A 19,253-nucleotide genomic window follows, 5' to 3' on the forward strand; every position below is an offset into this window, starting at 1 on the left:
AACCTGTTCTTTCTTGTCTTTATAGGTGTTGCTGAAGACTGGATTCAGGATGGTAAGCCTTTTTCCTTAGGCCCAGGATCAGATGCAGAAGACACGATGAGCGTTCTGCTGCAGAGGATGCAGAATAACGCAAAGCAAGATTCATCCATCGGGTGTGGTTTAAATAGCCTCCTGTAGTGCTTAGGTGTCTCCTTCCACAGCCACGCCTAGGTAAGAAAAGAGTTCCTGCTTTCCAGAAGAGTTCCAGTGTTCTGAACCTAGGGAGTGGCTCCTGCCCCACCCAACAGGAAAAGTAGTTCCAAACAGAAGAGGATCAGAGGCTCAACTGGCAGGCAAGTAAGCAGCATGATCTGCTGCAGGTAAGTCCACCCAAGCATTATGAGCCCGGCGCTTCCAGCGCTGGGACTGGGCATATTTATGAGCCTGGTGCCACTGGCGCCAGGACTGGGTCCAAAAGGTCCCAATTGGGACTGGTTGGCACTCGGAACCTGGGTTATGAATCTGCTTCCAAGGGAGTTGGGAAAACCCTGACCTTTTGGAAGCAGAGATCATGACAGTACCCCCCCTCAAGGCCCCTCCCAAACCGGGCTTCTCCGGGGGTTTTGGCTTGTCAGGAAATGTTCGGTGAAATCTTTTGATTAGGCGAGGAGCGTGGACATATTCAGCAGGTTCCCAGGATCTCTCTTGGGGGCCGTAGCCTTTCCAGTCAATTAGGTAAAATAGTTTAGATTTGGAGATCTTGGAGTCCAGAATGCTTTTGACTTCAAACTCGAGTTCCCCATCAACTAGGATAGGTTTTGGAGATTTAGTTAGTCGGGTTTGAGGTTGCACGGGTTTTAATAGAGAGACGTGGAAGATCGGATGTATCTTCATGTGCGGGGGCAAGTCCAACTTGACCGCTACTGGGTTTACTATGGTAGTGATGGAATAGGGACCAAGGTATCTTGGGTTGAATGTGCGTGGCCCTTTTAGAGGTAGATATTTGGTGGATAACCAGACTTGATCCCCTACTCGATATTGAGGGGCTTCCTTCCGATGTTGATCTGCTCCTTTCTTGTATTGTTCTTTAGCCCTTTGAAGGTGAGAAACAGCTTCCTTAAAGGCTTGGGTGATTGTAGAATGCAGGTAGTCTACTGCTGGTGTTTCAAGATCTTGGAGGGGATCCAACTCCGAGGTTCGAGGGTGGCTCCCGTACAAAAGAAAAAACGGGGTTTTCCCAGTTCCCGAATGGACAGAGTTATTGTAGGCATATTCGGCTATCCAAAGGATGTCTTTCCAAGTTTTTTCAGTTTGTTGCAGCATGCAGCGTAAATACTGTTCCAGAGTTTGATTGGTCCTCTCGGTTTGTCCGTCGGTCTGAGGGTGGTGACTGGTCGATAGTCTCACATCAATTTGAGCCGACCGACAGCAACTTCGCCAAAAATGAGAAATAAATTGACTACCTCGATCCGAAATTAGAACCGAAGGAAAACCGTGCAGTCGGACGATGTTTTCGAGAAACTCTCGGGCCAGAGTTGCTGCTGTTGGCAAGCCTTTGAGCGGAATGAAATGCGCCATCTTGGAGAATAAGTCCACGATTACTAGAATCGTATTGTATCCGGAGCATGGAGGTAGATCGGTGATGAAGTCCATAGAAAGCGTATGCCAAGGGCGAGGTGGGATGTCAATAGGGTGTAAGAGGCCTGCTGGTCTTTCCTTTTGACTCTTGTTTTGGGCGCATACTCCACAGGACATTATAAAGTCTCTGATATCTTTTTTCCAAGACGGCCACCAGAAGTAGCGCTTGATCTTTTCTGAGGTCTTGGCCATACCGGGATGTCCTTCCATTAAAGATACGTGATAACAAGAGATTACTTTTTTCTGTAAATCTGTGCTGGGCAGGTATAATCGTTCTTGGAAATACAATAAGTTGTCCTTTACTGCAAAGTCCTTTCCCTGCAGATGCCAATTCTGTATGTCTGCTGGAGTTACAAGTTGCCTGGCTTTATCCTTAACTTCCTCTATGGATTGTGTGGCGATTACACCCAGAATTCTTTGTTCGGGAATGATTGGTACAGGTTTAGGGTTGATCAAGTGATCTTCCACTCCCATCCGAGAAAGGGCATCAGCTTTACCGTTTTTTGTACCAGGTCGATAGGTAATTATGAAGTCAAACTCGGCAAAGAATAATGCCCAACGGAGTTGTCTAGAGGATTGAGCTTTTGCGGTTTTCAAATATTGCAGGTTTCGGTGATCCGTAATCACAGTAACGGTGTGTCGGGCCCCCAGCAGATAATGCCGCCAAGCCTTAAAGGCAGACTTGATAGCCAGAAGTTCCTTGTCAGTAATCGTGTAATTGATTTCAGGAGGCGAGAATTTGCGGGACCAAAATGCCACGGGATACAACTGATCGGTTACCGGGTCCTTTTGTGATAGAACTGCCCCCATGGCAAGGCTTGAAGCATCAGTTTCCACGATGTAGGGGAGTTCGGGGCGAGGGTGTTTTAAGATTGGTGCAGAGATAAATTTAGTCTTCAAATCCTGGAAAGCTTGTTCCGCCTCGGTAGACCATTCGGGCAGTGATGGGCTGGACTATTCGAGAAAATTCGGGGATAAACCTGCGGTAAAAGTTAGCGAAGCCTAACATGCTTTGCACACCTTTTACGGAGGATGGTGATGGCCATTTGAGAACTGCATCAACCTTCTTTGAATCCATACACACTCCGCTAGGTGATAATTTAAATCCCAAGAATTCAACTTCAGTCACGTTGAAAACACATTTTTCCAACTTAGCGAAAAGTTTGTGTTGACGCAATCTTTCGAGGACCATTTTCACGTGTTTCCGATGTTCAGATTCCGATGAAGAATAAACGAGGATGTCGTCAATGTAAACAACAACACACACATCTATGAGCTCTCTGAGGACATCGTTCATAAAATATTGAAAGGCGGCCGGGGCATTGCAAAGTCCGAAGGGCATGACCTGATATTCAAATAGCCCATATTTGGTGCGGAAGGCCGTCTTCCATTCATCGCCCTCTTTTACTCGTACCAAGTGGTAGGTTCCTCTAAGATCCAGCTTTGTATATATGCATGCTTTTCTGACTTGGTCCAGGAGTTCAGGGATCAAAGGTAACGGATATCTATTCTTGACGGTGATCTGGTTCAGGGAGCGATAATCTATACAAGTTCTAAGGTCTCCTTCCTTTTTTGGAACGAAGAACAAAGCTGAAGAAGCAGGGGACTTGGAAGGACGAATAAACCCATTTGCCAGGTATTGATCCAGGTATTGTCGAAGGTGAAGGTTTTCAGGCTCGGTGAGGGCATAAATTCTACTACAAGGAGGAGTAGATCCAGGTATCAGGTCTATCTGGCAGTCATAAGACCTATGAGGAGGTAGAGAGTTAGCTTGATCCTTCCGGAAAACATCTTGGTATTCTAGGTATTCGGGAGGTAACTGGGGAGTCTCTGAAGAAATTGCTGCCAGTGCAACACCAGGTGGAGGGTGACAAGTAGAGACACATTCTGGAAACTGGACCGTTCTTGCTCGCCAATCGATCAGAGGATTGTGTTTCTCTAACCAAGGTATTCCTAGAATAATCTGAAACTGAGGAGCCTTGATCACATCGAACACGATCTTCTCATGGTGTCCATCTTGACTTACTAGCGTCACTTCTTGAGTGGTATGCGTTACTGGTCCGGAGGCTATCTCCGTTCCATCCACCGTAGTAATGACGTCCTTTACAGCCTTGGGACAAAGAGTTAGATTCATCCTCAAAACCATTTCATGATCCACATAATTGCCGATGGCACCGCTGTCGACGTAAGCTTCAATTGCATGTAATCGATCCGGATTATCAGGGCTAATGAGGACCATAGGTATCACGAAATGCGAGGTCACGGAACTGGTTTTCACGCTCGGCAAGAGGACCTCTATTCTTGTCGGGCGAGGTCGTTTCCCTGCTCAGAGTTTGTAACTTTGGTAACTGCAGCTCCTACTGCCTTCTTGGCAGGTTTCACCGGACAGTCTCGAAGAAAGTGCCCTGAGTTTCCGCAATAGAGGCATAATTGCAACTGTTTTCTCCTTTCCCGCTCCTTTTGTGTTAGAGGACCTTTCAGGCCCCCTATTTGCATGGGTTCCCCGGAGTCTACTCCTTTGGAAGGAGTTGGCGGTTTGGAAAATACTCGAGCATCAAACTTGGAACGATCGGCCTTCCTGTTCTGCAGTCTGTGATCTATTTGAACGACTAAGTCTATATAGTCTGAACAATCTTGTGGGGGATTCACTACTTGGGCTAACACATCTTTGAGCTCTCCACGTAGACCTCTACAAAACAGCGTAATCCTTTTGTCCTCAGGCCATTGAGTTTCCACTATCAGTCTGTTGAAAGACGCAATATAAGCCAAAAGGTCTTGATTACCTTGTCGCAACGAAAGAAGCTCATTGTCCAAGGCCTGCCCCTGTGAATGTCTTGCGAACAGTTTTTCCATACTGAGCTGAAAAGCTTGAAAATCATGGAGGACCGGATCATCTTGATTTACTAGAGGGATCGACCAGTCTGCTGCATTGCCACTAAGGTACGAAAGCACGAAAGCTACTTTAGCTTGATCAGTTGGAAAGGCTGCTGGCCGGCATAAGAAATGCAACCGGCATTGATTGATAAATACTGCAAACCTCTTTGGGTCACCAGAAAATCGTTCGGGTGGAGCCAGAGGTACATTCCCAGGTAGGTTGATCTGCACTGGATTCATAGAGGATGTAGAAGGAAGATTTCCCCCAGATGCGAGTAACGGGGTCTGTCCGGCTTGTGACTGTAGCAATTGTCTAGCGAGATCATCTGTTCGCTCCTTGGAAATAATCAGTTCCCTTCTTAGAGCGTTCGTTTCCTGACGGGCTGCATGCACTTCTGCCCTTAGTTCCCCAAGTAACTGGGCTAGTTGGTCGGTATCCGAGGTTTCCATAGCGCCTGGATGGGAGTTTTGTGGTAGGCTTTGCGTTCTGTAACGCTCACCTGATTCCCGTAGAGGCGCCGGTCTTGACTGGGCGTATACCGTATCTTCAAAGGTGATGTGTAACACACGGCTGGCTCTTTGGGCTGGACCTCTGTGCACTGTATGTTTGACTCGAAGGGTAATTTGTCTGCAGATAGAAAATATGGGATTAATGAACTGGGTTATTGAATGTCTCTCTCTTCTTCCCTTTCTCTTCTCCTGTAGAACCCCGAAGGTTAACGCTCTCACCTTAGGTAAGTGAACGCCGTGCTCTCCATCTGCCTCGGGGCAGGGTGCTGTAACCAGTTTCTTCACTGGATAAGGGGAGCAGGCCTCTTGACTTCAGAGGACTGCTGTCCGTCGTTTACTGCACGAACGGTAAGTTTCGAGTAATTCTAATGTCTTTAAAGTCTTTAGTAATGATGTCTCTTGTTTTGCAGGGTTCCGGCGATGGTGGATGACGGGCTGAAGTGAGTTGAAGATGGAGCCCGTGTGATAAATAGAAGCGCCTGGAAGCACGTAAGTAAGCGCTTGTTGCCTGCTTCACGATGCGCTCTAACTGTCTTTTTATTTTGCAGGTACAAGTTCGGAGCGGCTGCAGGGTGCCGGAATACCCACTGGGTTAGATGTGGAAAGGAGTAATGGCACGTGAGTATTAAAGTTCCCCAATGTCTTTAAACGCACCTTGTTTTGTCTTTCAGATGCGGGATGCAGCGCCGAAGGCCTCCGGAGCGTGCAAAGAGTTGGTAAGCTTTTGTCTTTCAGATGCCGGAATGCAGTGTGAAGACCTCCGGAGCGCACGAAGAGTAGGTAAGCCTTTGTCTTTCAGAATGCAGCGCGAGGCGTTGGTGACAGCCGATGGCCCCGGTAAGTGAAGAGCTGTCACTGAAGACCGTATTGCTAACCTGTTCTTTCTTGTCTTTATAGGTGTTGCTGAAGACTGGATTCAGGATGGTAAGCCTTTTTCCTTAGGCCCAGGATCAGATGCAGAAGACACGATGAGCGTTCTCCTGCAGAGGATGCAGAATAACGCAAAGCAAGATTCATCCATCGGGTGTGGTTTAAATAGCCTCCTGTAGTGCTTAGGTGTCTCCTTCCACAGCCACGCCTAGGTAAGAAAAGAGTTCCTGCTTTCCAGAAGAGTTCCAGTGTTCTGAACCTAGGGAGTGGCTCCTGCCCCACCCAACAGGAAAAGTAGTTCCAAACAGAAGAGGATCAGAGGCTCAACTGGCAGGCAAGTAAGCAGCATGGTCTGCTGCAGGTAAGTCCACCCAAGCATTATGAGCCCGGCGCTTCCAGCGCTGGGACTGGGCATATTTATGAGCCTGGTGCTACTGGCGCCAGGACTGGGTCCAAAAGGTCCCAATTGGGACTGGTTGGCACTCGGAACCTGGGTTATGAATCTGCTTCCAAGGGAGTTGGGAAAACCCTGACCTTTTGGAAGCAGAGATCATGACAGCAGGGCTATCACTTAATCAAGTCAGTATAGGGGCCTTGTATATTACATCAACCAAGTCTATCAGTGATGCGACGCTGGTTCACTTATCTTGTTTGCTCCGCTTCTGGCTATTTTCATCCTCTGGGCAACCCTGTGCGTCAAGCCAGCTCGTGCCCTCTTCGGGTGTCTCGAAAAAAAACGCTTTGCTCCTGTGTATAATTTTCAGTTTTGCTGGGTATAACAGCATGTATCTAAAGCCGGACTCACTTAGCTGTTTTTTGACAGCCACGTAGTGGAGTCGTTGTCTTTGTACCGGCATGGTGTAATCGGGGTACACCGTGACCGTTGCCGACGCCCTGCTTATCGTTCCCCATTTGCGAAAGTACTCCAGGATCTTTTTCCTGTCCTTATAGCTTAAGATCTTAGCAATAATGGCACGTGGCGGGGCTCCTGGTTGGGGCCGTCGAAGCTGGGCCCTTTGCGCCCTTTCAACCATGAATCCTTGAGTGAGCACGCCCACCCCTATCTCCTGCAAAAGCATGTTCTCCACATAATTCGTCAGGTCCGTGCCTTCTTCCCCTTCAGGTAATCCCACCACCCGTATGTTGCTGCGCCTCGCTCGCCCCTCCGCTTCTTCTGCTCGACTCTCCAGGTTGCGCACATGTTGCTGTAATATGTGTACCTCCTTGGCGTGGCCGTGCCAACATCTGCGTTAGTCTTTACTTTGCTTTCCAGTCCGCTTGTGCGCTCTGCCAGTGTCCTCACATCCTGTCTCAGGAGGTTTACATCTACGCTGAGCGCATCTATTTTGATTTCCAGAGCGGTTTTCAGTTCTGCTATGGCCGCGTCGATTTTGCTACTCCATGAGGCCTTCAGCTCAGCTATCGCTTCCAATATCTGGTGAACATCACGCTGCGGGACAGGTGTTCCCAGTGCATCCCCTTTTGCCTGAGCAGGCACATCTGGTGAGTGTGGTGGTTTGTGAAGATGTCCAACGTGGGTTGTTTCCCTTTAATCTTGTTCCCTTTGGTCGCCATCCCTATCGTCATCCTGGTGGTAGCTCTCATATTTCTCCGGCCTGGGAACCTCCTACGTGCAGAATATCTGTATTACGCTAGGCGGCACATGGATGCATAGTCACGTGCACCCCCGTGGCTACAGCGCTCCAGTTCAAGGTGTTCCTGCGCTGGCAAGGGGTGCGTGAGCCCCGTGCGCACTTCACTTCATGTCGTCCACCAGGTTAACATGTATCAGTGTCCACCCTCTGGATGCTGCGGTTAACTTTTCCGGGTGTATGTCCATGTGCGGTGCTCCAAACGCCACACCCCACCCACTTGTGTCTGGCCGTCGTGCCTCTACACTGCGTTGTGGCTGGTCTTACTCGCACCTATGCCGGTCTCACGCCATAGATTTACACTGTTCAGCGGTGTCGTCCGATGTGCAGTGATGTCTATGCCATGCTCACAGGCGCCATCCCCGGGCCGTGTCCCGTCAGGTCTGGGACACCCACTGCCTCATACGGCTCCACAGCACCTGCAGCAGTAGACTTCATAGCTTAACCCGCACCCCCAACGTGGCTATGGGCGTCAGTTTCTGTCCTTGCGCCAGCTCATACCCTTACGATGACTTCCGGTATATGTTGTTTAACTCCAGGGGGGTTAGGCCTTTATCACACTTGGACAGTTTGCAGCTGTCCCATCAGGCTCTCACGGTCATCCATCTACGCAATGTACAGGGTGTGCCTGTGTCATCATCACCCCGTCACAGGGCAGAAATGGGGTGGTCATTTTGGAATGGCAACCACTGCTGTTACTGTCATGCTTTGTGTGGGATTGTTTTAGAACTCTAGCAAATAACTATTGTATGCAGCCGAAATTGAAATCAATAGTTAAAGGTGTAAGCTTTAAAACCCCCCACACATGAATGACAATTCGAGTAGTATTCTGCATCAAGAAAGGCCTGGGAAAAATCTGGTGGCCGTCCTTGACAGGGAAACTTCTTGCTTTCTTTATCCTGGTCTTTTATATAATGATCAGCACACATACACAATGGAAGCTGAACTCGGGCACCGTAGGCACAGTTAAAAGGGCACAGTCACTTTGTGGTTCCTGGTGCCACCACAAGGTCATGCACCTTTTTATTCCACCCCAGCCGAGCTAGCGCTCTCCAATTACATAATTGATGATTGTGGCCCCCCTGCCCTCCCTCCAAAAGATGGGGGGACAAAAAGGCATGCCACATAAGTTGGGGGAGGACAAAATCCCCTGTGCCCCCTACAATTACGCCCATACCGGCTCGTGTAAAACTGCAAGACAGCAGCAGACTTGTAGGTTAATCCCCTTAAATTGCTCCAGAAATTGCTATTACCGGGCTACCTGAGGAACCAACAGATCCTCATGGGGCACCGAGATCTGGTACCATGGTCTGTTGGGGTACCCCGTGTCAACGACTTACAACTGGAGAGCAGCTAGATGGCACTGAGCAGCTGGAGGTGTTGAATTGCTTTCTTGCAGTTGGGGTGAAGCTTCCCTCACCCCTTTTCAGTCTGCTAATGTTTGCCTGAAATAAATGCACAAACGCATACCTCTGTGTCTACTGTGGACAACCTGCACGTTACCCTCAAAGTGTGTGCATGGTTAAAATATAATCTGTGGCCTTTTTTACTCATAACTTGATGTCATCGCTTAATTTGGGGTGCCATGGAAGGACTGCTGTGTTGTACATCATGAACATCACAGTCATACATGTATCATGACAGAATAGCTGAGGTTTTTGAAGAGTTAACATCATTGAAAAGAAAATGTGTATCATGTACCATTGAATAACGTCCTGCTCAATGTGGGTTATAAATGTGTCTTTTTGTTCTTTGGGAGCTGTTGCTGGTACCCAAAGGGTTCACTTTCTTTTTCTTCCTGGTTTTGGCAATGACATCCCTATATTTAGTTTGCCAGCTGCTGGTACCTTGGTGACACTTTCATCACTTAAGGGTGCAATGCTCTGCTGATCAAGATTTATGTAACTTGGGAGCACCCACTTTGAGTGACAGACAAAGGAACCAATGACACTAGGGTTATTGACACATTTTCTCAGTTGGGACTGTGGGAGAAGTCCCTACGGTAGAGTTTGTAACCTGAGCCAGTGCAGATCAGAGGTTCTGCTAAAGGTGAGCCAAAACTATGTCCTAGGGCAAGGGACTTTCCCCTGCAAAACTCTTAACTAGTGAAGTAGAAGGGACATACATACAATACCGGTCCACCTGGGCTGTATTTATTTGGATTTGTGCGTCAAGCCCATCAAGAAGGAGAATACCTTTTGGTTTAAGCCAGGTTTAGACACTGTTCAGCTTTTGCATCTTTTAGGAGAGAGTAGTATTTCACACTGACTGATGTTTGACAGGTAAGTAAATATTTTATAAGCTAAGAGTAATGGATTAGAGGACTTTATGCCTTGTAAACCAGAAGATTGAAATGTTGCTCTTGCTCAGTGTGGGCTTTTACAAATACTCAAAGCATCCCGTCTTTTATGTATTACTGCCTCATAATATGAGTGGCAGCAGACCGAAACAACAGTACCCCGGTAGCAGTGTCTAGTTTTATTCCGGGTGTGAGTCTAGCGACTGTGCATTAATTCCCAGACATTCAGTAGTTTGCTTATACTTGCCTGTCTCAGTGCCCGATAGGTTCTCCTAAGAAAGAGTAGTGTTTGTTATGATGGTTGTATCCCAGGCTGCCTCTGCAGTGTCACAACAATCTAGGTCCTCCCCTATCACTGCTGCTTAAGTTCCCCACAGGTACTCATAACAAAAAGTGGTGTTTGCGATGAAGGTGGTATAATAGTGCTCTTCACAAAGTGGAGCTCCCCTATTAATGCTCTTGATTGCCTTCCGCCCCAATCTCTAGCAAAGCATATTAGCCCATCTCTGCAAGACAGTATTTCTTCCCTTGTTCCAATGTGATCTGTAGGTTAGATGGGGCAACCTCTATACGGCCTGGCAATTACACTGTCATGAAAGGTTCTATTGTAGAATAATGCATTATTTCACTTTCCTTTCATAGAACACTTTGATGCTGTTCTAGGACACTTGGGCCCTTTCTCTGCTATATTTTGAGGGGCATGAATGCTTTTCTTCATATGCCTTAAGTAACCCAAGACAAAGGAATAGACGCTTACTTACAACCTACATCTTTATAATCCCAATCTAGGGGGGGTCTTCACAATGTTATGCCTACACACACTCTACTTAAAGATACTTCCACAGTCCCAAAAGCAACATCTTGTTTGTTGATGATTTTTTATAACTCGTTTCACGGCAGATTTTAAATTATTGTTGAGGTCACTGCAATTCTAAATGGACAAATGTTAATGTTAATGACATTTGTACCACGCACTATCACCACCGGAGTGGTCCCCTGGCGCTCTTGAAAGAATGAAGAAACTGGATGCAAACGTAGATGAAGACCTGGAATTTGAAGTATCTGCTATGGTCCTTGTGGATAAGCATAGTAATCAGGATGGGGACTTTCTGAGCTAGGCATCCAGTCTACAAATGTGAACTTTGTTTTGAATACACCAGGCACATCAACTTTCAGTACAACCAGGACCTTTTCAACTATTGACTAGATTTTAATCCTGTGAATTGACTTGCGTCTCTTAAATGTTTTCATCATTGACCCCAAAGAGGAAAGTTAGCACAAACCCTTTAATCTGAATTATATGTTAGGGCATCCCTATAACTCAGGAATTGTGTCCAGTGGAGATTGGTGAAGTTATAAATCATAGAACGAACCTAAAGATTAACATTTTATAACCGGAGGCTAAAAATACATACATTTTTACATGATACCTTCAGAAAATTCAAAGATGGTTAGACATGGGCATCGCAGCAGTCTCTAATCTGAATGCCTATGCTAACATCCTCGAAATTGCCAAAAGGATTTTATTTTAATGGATGCAGTATTCCCAAGCCTAAATCAGGCAGAGGCAGATTACTGTCTTTTAGCTGCCATAACACATCTTGTCATATAATGTCTGAGATTGCTCAATGCAGATGCAATATTCCTTTAGCAATTACCTTGAGAAAATGTGCCTTCCAGAAGAGACTTGGAATGTAACTGTAAAAGGTTTCCTGCTTGAAGAACAGTTGGCCTCATTACAAGTTTGCCGGTCCGGGATCTACGGTACCAGTAAGCTTGCCAGTACCGTAGTTCCCGGACTGGCAAACTACAAGTTGTGCTCGCGGTAGGCTTTCTGCCCGCCTAGTCGGACCTGGCGGGCAGTGCAGCACCTGCGAGCACAGCATGCCAAATGCACTGGCACCATTCACGAATGGTGCCTGTGCATGCTGCTTCCCCATTCCCATTGAGCCCTATGGGACTCAAATGGGAATGCGGAAGAATTTTTTCCGGTGCCCTGGAATGGCCCTGGAGGTTGTAATACCCCGGTAATTGCCCATTACAGGGTGCCGGAAAAAAACCGACTCTGGCGGCAGCCATGTCTGTTTTTCAGCCACGGCTGCCCGCCAGGGTCGTAATGAGGTCGAGTGTGTTGTTTTGGGAAGTGGCAGCAAATGGTCCAAGTCCTCCATCCTATCAGTGCTGAGAACTGGTTTTAGGACTATAAAAAACTTTATAATCCCCAACCGAGAGAAATCTTTTGTAAATCTTTGGGTCATTCAATACCGGATAAAACACATGATCTAAGCTCTGTCCTAGAGGTTGCTGTACCTTTACTCCTAAAGGGATTAGGGAAGCATTAGCAACATTGGCACCCAATACGTCACCTGACTCCGGTCTGGTTGCTTTGAACCATACATTTGGTCCAACTGTTCTCCCTGTGAGGGTAGATCTACTATTGGGTTTAACCCAGACCTTGATCCAAGCATCAACATTCATACTTTTTTGCTGAAAGGCTGAGGTCTCACAGGAATCCCTTCCATGAAGGCAGTCCCACATTTGTGCCTGCATTTCATCTAGGTTTTTGGCCTGGTGTAGAGTGATCAGTGTAAACCCCTTAATCTGTCCAACCTCTACTGTTCATGATTTTCTGCTGTCCTTAGCCCTACATGTACTTCTTATTGGCACGTATAGGAGTCGGGCTACTATGTTGGTCTTTAATTCACACTGTTATGCTGCTTTTCATGGATTTTATAACCAATTACTTCCATCCACTTTATTGTTCATGCATGGGATTTTATTCTTGTTTTAACGTCTGCTCCCTTTGAGTCCTTGCTCTGTTCTGTGAGGTTGCTCACCCTTAAACTGGTTTTCCTTGTTACCATTACTTGCGCTAGGCGGCTGAGTGACTTCCATGCTCTCTCTGTAAAACCTCTCTGCAATGTCTTCTCCAAGGGAAAAGTGACTGAGGGTGAGACTGACATTCCTTGCCAAGTTCTTGTTGGACTTCTATTAGGACTGATTTTCTATACTCTGGCCTGGTGGACAGATGTATAGAAGGCCAGCCTATATTGTGACAGGGACAGCTCTAGGGAGCTCTAGCCAAACCAGTTCAGGTAGCAGTGACAGGCGGTCTAGGCTAAGATCTTCAGAGGTGGTGAGCGTGTAAAGGGTCCACATTGAGGTCACACAATGGGAATCACAGATTACATTTAGACAGGATGTATAAAAATACAGTTATTTATTTATGGCCAAATCACACTATGAAAAATGAATACTAGCAAGTAGAGATATCACACAATACTAATAAACAATAGATAAATATATGCAATCACTTATTATAGGATAATATATATATCAGAAACTCCTGCAAAGGAAAGGTTAGGTTAGTATTATGCATTCAAGGTACACAGATATGATCCCTAACTAGAATTGTCCAGCCCTAACTTGTCTGGGCCCTTTTGCCCAATAGTTCAGGTAAAAATTCCACAGAAGTTATGAAGCAGGAAACAATGCAGGTAGGGTCTCTGGGGTCCAGTGAAGGGTTCTTAGGGGCAGGGTAAAAGTAAAACTAACTAATAAAAGTAGCCCGAACTTTTAGAGGTCTTGCGCAAGTAAGCAATGCAAAGCCAATATTGTTAGAATGAAGCTTTATTAAAACCCCATTGACTTATAATGGGAGTATAGGGGTAGGTAAGAAGCTATGTAACGTACCCTCCGATTCTTCCCCAGACTTGGCAGGAAAAAGGAAGACGGTCCCAAGTTGCTTTTTCCGCCAAAAGTCGCAGTCCTCGATTCACAAGGATTACAGGTTTGAGCTGATCTCCAGTTGGTGCCTTTCACTGTTGCAAGGACACTCGATTGAAGAATGCAGCAAAACTGCAGGACCCCTCTCAGGAATGGACTCGGGTCAGGTAAGCGATTTCAGATGGTGATCACTGCAGCATGGCGGCGCAAAAGGACTCAGCAGCTGCGGTTGGACTTTCCCCTCCTATCTCAGGTCCCCTTGATGCTAGGATCCTGGAATTTCACAGAAGGTTAGTCTCGTAGGGCCAGCTGAGTATCCCCAAGTTTCATGCCGAAACTCAGAACAGTGACGCCAGCAGCACAGTAGCCCAAAATCGAAGCTAGTCAGCCGCATGACGGTTTCAAGCCACTTCCGAAGGCTTGCTTTGCCAGGGCACCGAGCAGACGTCAGGAATGGATGGTCCCTCCACTCCAAGGGTCGCAGCTCCTCAGGACTGCTAAAGATCACACGCAAGATATGGCTCCTCCAGGACAGCAGCAGAGGTTGGTCGCCAGGCCTCCTTCAGTCGGGTCTCAGGCTTCTTCGCGGTCTCACAGCTGGACAGGATTCTTGGCTCCTTCAGGTTTCGCCAGGATTTCTGAAGAATGGGTGCAGGGGTCCTCTTCTTATCCTAAAAGAGCTGCTGCCCTCACTACTCAATAGCAGGACTAGCCCACACACACACCGCAGCAGTGGTCCAATCAGGACCACTGGCTTGAACATTCATGCATATCACTCAGACACACTGAAACCAGTTTCCCCAGTAGCCAAAAGCATCTGCTTTCCCAGGGTACTGGAAGTTTTTATAAGGATTTTCCTGGCCAATCAGGCCAGGAAGAAGGCTAAAAGACAAGATGGCGAAAGGACAAGCAAAAAATGATGTGGCACGGCCATGTTTGACCAGTAGCCAAATGCAGTAAACGTGGTAAGGATGAAACAAGAAACACAAATTCCCAAAATTGGGAAAAAGTAACTGCTGCCACCAGTTTATCCTGTTTGCACACCTAGAGTAACCAACAATCCTCTGAGTGTTAGTTTAGGGCAAAACAAAAATTGTAGTGTACTGTACCCCATTGTACTGCAGTGTAAGCTGCATTGTACAATGATAAAATGTTACCACGAGTGATACAAAAGTAACCAAATTAGTAACATAGTAACACGACTAAGGGAAACAATGTTTCCCAGTACTGATAGCCTGAAGGACATGTCAGTTTCCACATGTCATATGAACAAAAGCCAGTGCAGGGAAGCTTAAGGCTTCACTGCACTGTAAAAAGTACAGGTCAGATTAAAAAATAAAAGCAAAACGTTTGGGGGTTCTATAAAGATGGAAGCAAAGGTACAGTAAAGAGAAATCTTTCTAACAACTTTCATCTCTCACAGAAGTTTCAGCTTCCCTTTTCTGCCCTTTACCTCAGACATCTTAGATGGAGTAGAGGTTTTACCGTATGAACCCCAACTGGAATCTTAGCTATTCATCTATCAGAGGAGAGGCATCAGGAAAGATGACCCGCTCTTAGTTGGAGCTTGTGCTGGAAGGGCTCTTACCAAGCAAACCCCATCTAGGTGGATTGTCCTCTACATTGCAGAGTGTTAGTTTGGCCAACCAGGAAGTACCTGAGAGTGGACATCAGGAAGGACAACCAGCTCTTCATTTGGTATGCAGGCAGGGTTGTTACCACCTTTCTATGTGGATATTTCTTTGCATTTTGGAGTGTTATGTTCTCGCCCAGAAGGAAGGGCCTGAGGATCTTGGGGACCATTCTACCAGAGGCCTGACGACTACCTTTACCTTGAAGAAGGAGCCCCTTTTCGAACATCAGTAAGGTGGCTACATTGTCAGATCAAGATGCCTACTTTGGTGGTGTGGTACTACAGAGTTTCCTGGTGTAGGTTCTGACTTCTCCCTCTCCTACTCGTCATGACAGATTGCTCATACACCTCTTGCTGTGCCACTATCCATTACTTCCTAATTGCTAGGGAAAAGGTGAAATGGTGGTCAAGGAGTGCAGCTTGCTCCATACATATTGCCTCTGACATTGTGTTCTATGTCATATATGCCCAACAGCACTGACCAGAGCGGCACTGTGTCCTTTGGTGGCTTAAAAAAATTCAGAAGTCAGCTATCTTTGGAGAAGAATATCTAAAATGTGGACTGTGTGGACAGACTAATTGTATCAGATAGAAATTTACTGAGTGGCAAGTAATTTGTTGTTATTCTTATCGCTGTATCGTTTCCACTACCAGAGGTACCTATTTCAATTTCCATGCAAGCTAGGACTTTCAATATCGGCACCCGGACATCAGACTTCATCTTAAGGCCCTAGGTGTGCATTGCAGCAAATGATAGCATCTAAGGATTTGACAGGAAGCTGCTATTTGCCACAGAATGCAGCCCAGCACACCACATCTATGCCAAACCTGTGCCGATGCTTCACTTATTTGGACCCTTTGTAGGACTATATCTGCCAGGCACCTGAATAATATTCACACCATGTCCAGGTCCTAGTCAGCCGCACTTGCTGTATTCACTACATGGTAGTTGCTCTTTCTCTACCCCCGCACTAAATTTCCAACAAGATCTCAACTCTTTGCACATAAACCCTTATGACCCTCTTCCTCATTTCATCAACAATACTAGACAAACTCCTGCCCAGCCTAAAACTACCTTGAGTTTGTTGGTGAATGAATCCAGTACAACATGCCTTTGAAATCCATGACCATTTATAGGGTACACAGTCTGATGCTCTCTTGCCAACAGAAACCTGGCTCACCCCAATGGGACTATCACTATTCCCATACCAGGAAGGGGAGCCTGGAGAAGTCTGGATGCCATGTGGATCCTCCCGCTCTGTGAAGTAACCCCCTAAGGGCTTTAAATTGGGAAATCCGCCAGAGCTACCCCAGTCTACCCACCTCTAGTATGGAAGATGAAAAACACATGTCACCTAATCTTGTGGGATCCCAATACTCGCCACATGATGTGGACCGAATCTGCTTGACCCTGCCTGAAGCAAGACTCCCAGCTTCACCCACGACAGAGGGAAAAGGCCGGCTATGGATACAAAACCAGGTCTCAAAGGGAAACTTATAGTTGCAAGGAAAGAGATTATGGTCTGGTGAACATGCTCACCATGTAAGAATCCAGACAACTGATTCCAAGGCATGCTCACAGAGAGGATAGACAACTCACCATGAACCAAGCAGGCGGAATATCCGCTGGTGATGTCGTCATCATTCCCCTGACTGATTTTAGTATGGTAGAACCATGCTGGGGCGGTATCAGACATCCAACAACCACGTTCATCTGGAGTTAAGGTGTGGGAGAGCTTACCCACAAGGAGAGGAAGTGGGTTCATGGGGCTAGGACCATTCAGAACCAGGAAAACCCAGGAAGGAACGTGCCAGAGAATCAGTGCCTGGCCATCTTATTTTCCACAATGTAGAAGAAGACAGCACTCCTTGATCTGTGTGGGGGAACGTACAGTTTCAAACTTAGTGATAGTGCAAGAAAAGGAGGACTTGGAGAGGTAGGGGCAGGAAGATGAGGGCAGGAGCTGTTGTGGTTAGACCAGAGGGGCATCTGGGAGCAAAGCCAGTAAACAGGAGATCATCAATTCCAGAGAAAGAGGCATGGTTGAGTTAACAGACTAGATCAGGAGGTCTATTCAAAACCTGTGCATAGAAACCGGCAGTTGCCAGTCCCAGACTGGAAGAGAAATTGGTGAAGCAAATGAGGGGCATTATATGCCCTAAGGTTGCTTCATCAAGTCACAGGTGCACTAGCCCCTAAAATTGCCAGACCAAGTGGGTGCTTGTAAACCTAGGATCATAATTTGCATGACCAGAGAGACAGAGATTGGCATGAGGGGACCAGACCAGGGTGACAATGACATCAGCGCCACAAACCTGCAGAACATATAATGTGCCATTGCCTAAGTCTAAAAATGATTAGCAGTAAATACACAAAAGCCTACTGCAACAAGATAAATTGTGATGATATGACACAGTTTTGGACATTGTTGTTACAGGGCAATGACGTTTGCCAAATTTATCACATGGTTAAATAGTACACTGTTTATATGGAGATTTTAGCGGATTTATCGAAAGGGGTCTTATTATTGTGTTAGGTACTACTCTTGTAGTAGATCTGACACCTGTTTTATGAATTGTATGTCTTTAATGTACTTGCTGTATGTTTGTTTATGATTTAACATTTTGTATATACAAAGTCAGTATTGGCTGTAAGTATATTAACACAAATAAATAAACCATATTTTTTTTATTCCTAAGAAGTGCTGATGTGCCAATGGTTAATTTTCAATTTTTAGTGGGTGTCTGTGATTTTATACATCATTATTGATGTTTGGTAACTGAAATAACATTTGTCATAACTATTTCTTCTTAAGAGTTTTTTCTCTGTTAGCATATGGAGCTATGGCAGTTGGACAGACGTTATCCTTTGCTCCGGACTATGCCAAGGCTAAATCAGCTGCTGCACATTTGTTTGCATTGTTTGACAGAGTCCCGACCATCGACAGCTACAGTGAAGATGGACAGAAGCCAGTAAGTGCTCCTTTACGTTCAGTGTTTTTTTGCATCAGTGTTGCATGTAATCAGAACAGAATTGTCTCTGATTGTGACATTTGTACAAGAGAATACCTCCTGATTCTTGAAATGAGACTGCATACCAATCAGACTCACACAATCCTAGAGATAGACATTTGTATTTATTTATTTAATTTGTAATTAGTTCATAAATGAACTTTTACAAAATCAATAAAATATATATATATATATATATATATATATATATATATATATATATATATATATATATATATATATATATATATTCACATTTATACAGATGTATACATAATATACAATACATAATACAACACATACATAAAAGTACTGGTGAGTTTGCAGATCTCTCACTCATGGCAGGCGTTGGAGGGACTTACAGCCGCATTCCACCCACTGTGCGTGCTCTTCCAACAGATCAGGCCGTATCTGTTCCAACGGTTGCCGGAGATTGCCGGCTCTCTGTGTCTCCTCCCTGCCAGGGTCACCTAGCTGCTATTGCGCACAGCCGCCGGCATTAGACTATAGCAGCGGCAGATCCCGCTCCTCCCCGCCTTCTCCGATTCCTTTCTCCTGTCCTTTGTAGACCACCAGGCGTTGATGGTGCGTCCGCCGGCAGTCTGCAACAGCCCGACCGGCTGAGCCGCACTTTCCGGACCGACGGTACATGGCCGTCCCGTCCTGATGTTCAAGGGGAGGGGATGGGCTCAGCCTTACTGTTGGCGAGTTGGTCCGGGCACCTGATTGTAGGTTCGGGGTGCTGTACTGCAGCAAGACCACCGCCTTGATGCGTTCTTCCCCCCTTGCAGCACTTATTCGCCGACGGCCATCTTGATAAGCACTGTTTGCACCACCGTGCCGCAGCGTTCCTTCCACGATACCTTTGTGGGTAGACGAGTTCAGTGGTGCAGGTTTCTCCCAGTGAGTCTCAGCATGTCCAGCTTCGTTCGGCTATATTTATACCGCACTCTGCCTTTAAAAGTAGGATGTTTATTCATGACATCTGCCGTCGCCCACAGGAGCTCTCGAGGGCTCACGTCCTCATTGCTCACCTGTTGGCTACGCCCCTGAGTACTAC

At 46.4% G+C, this 19,253-nt stretch overlaps 1 protein-coding gene across 2 annotated transcripts in view; it reads left to right on the forward strand.

Annotated features, from left to right (window-relative positions):
- Positions 1-19,253, forward strand: part of LOC138569869 (ATP-binding cassette sub-family B member 5-like) — a 1,230,756-nt gene that overhangs the window by 1,118,236 nt on the left and 93,267 nt on the right. For both annotated transcript variants that reach the window (XM_069648261.1, XM_069648260.1), the window contains one exon: positions 17,998-18,154. In XM_069648261.1, the coding sequence (XP_069504362.1) occupies positions 17,998-18,154 (157 nt within the window). The remainder of the gene's footprint in view (positions 1-17,997; positions 18,155-19,253) is intronic.

The sequence above is a fragment of the Ambystoma mexicanum genome, chromosome 2q (assembly GCF_040938575.1).
Source record: "Ambystoma mexicanum isolate Mex_15411 chromosome 2q, UKY_AmexF1_1, whole genome shotgun sequence".
Lineage (NCBI taxonomy): Eukaryota > Metazoa > Chordata > Amphibia > Caudata > Ambystomatidae > Ambystoma > Ambystoma mexicanum.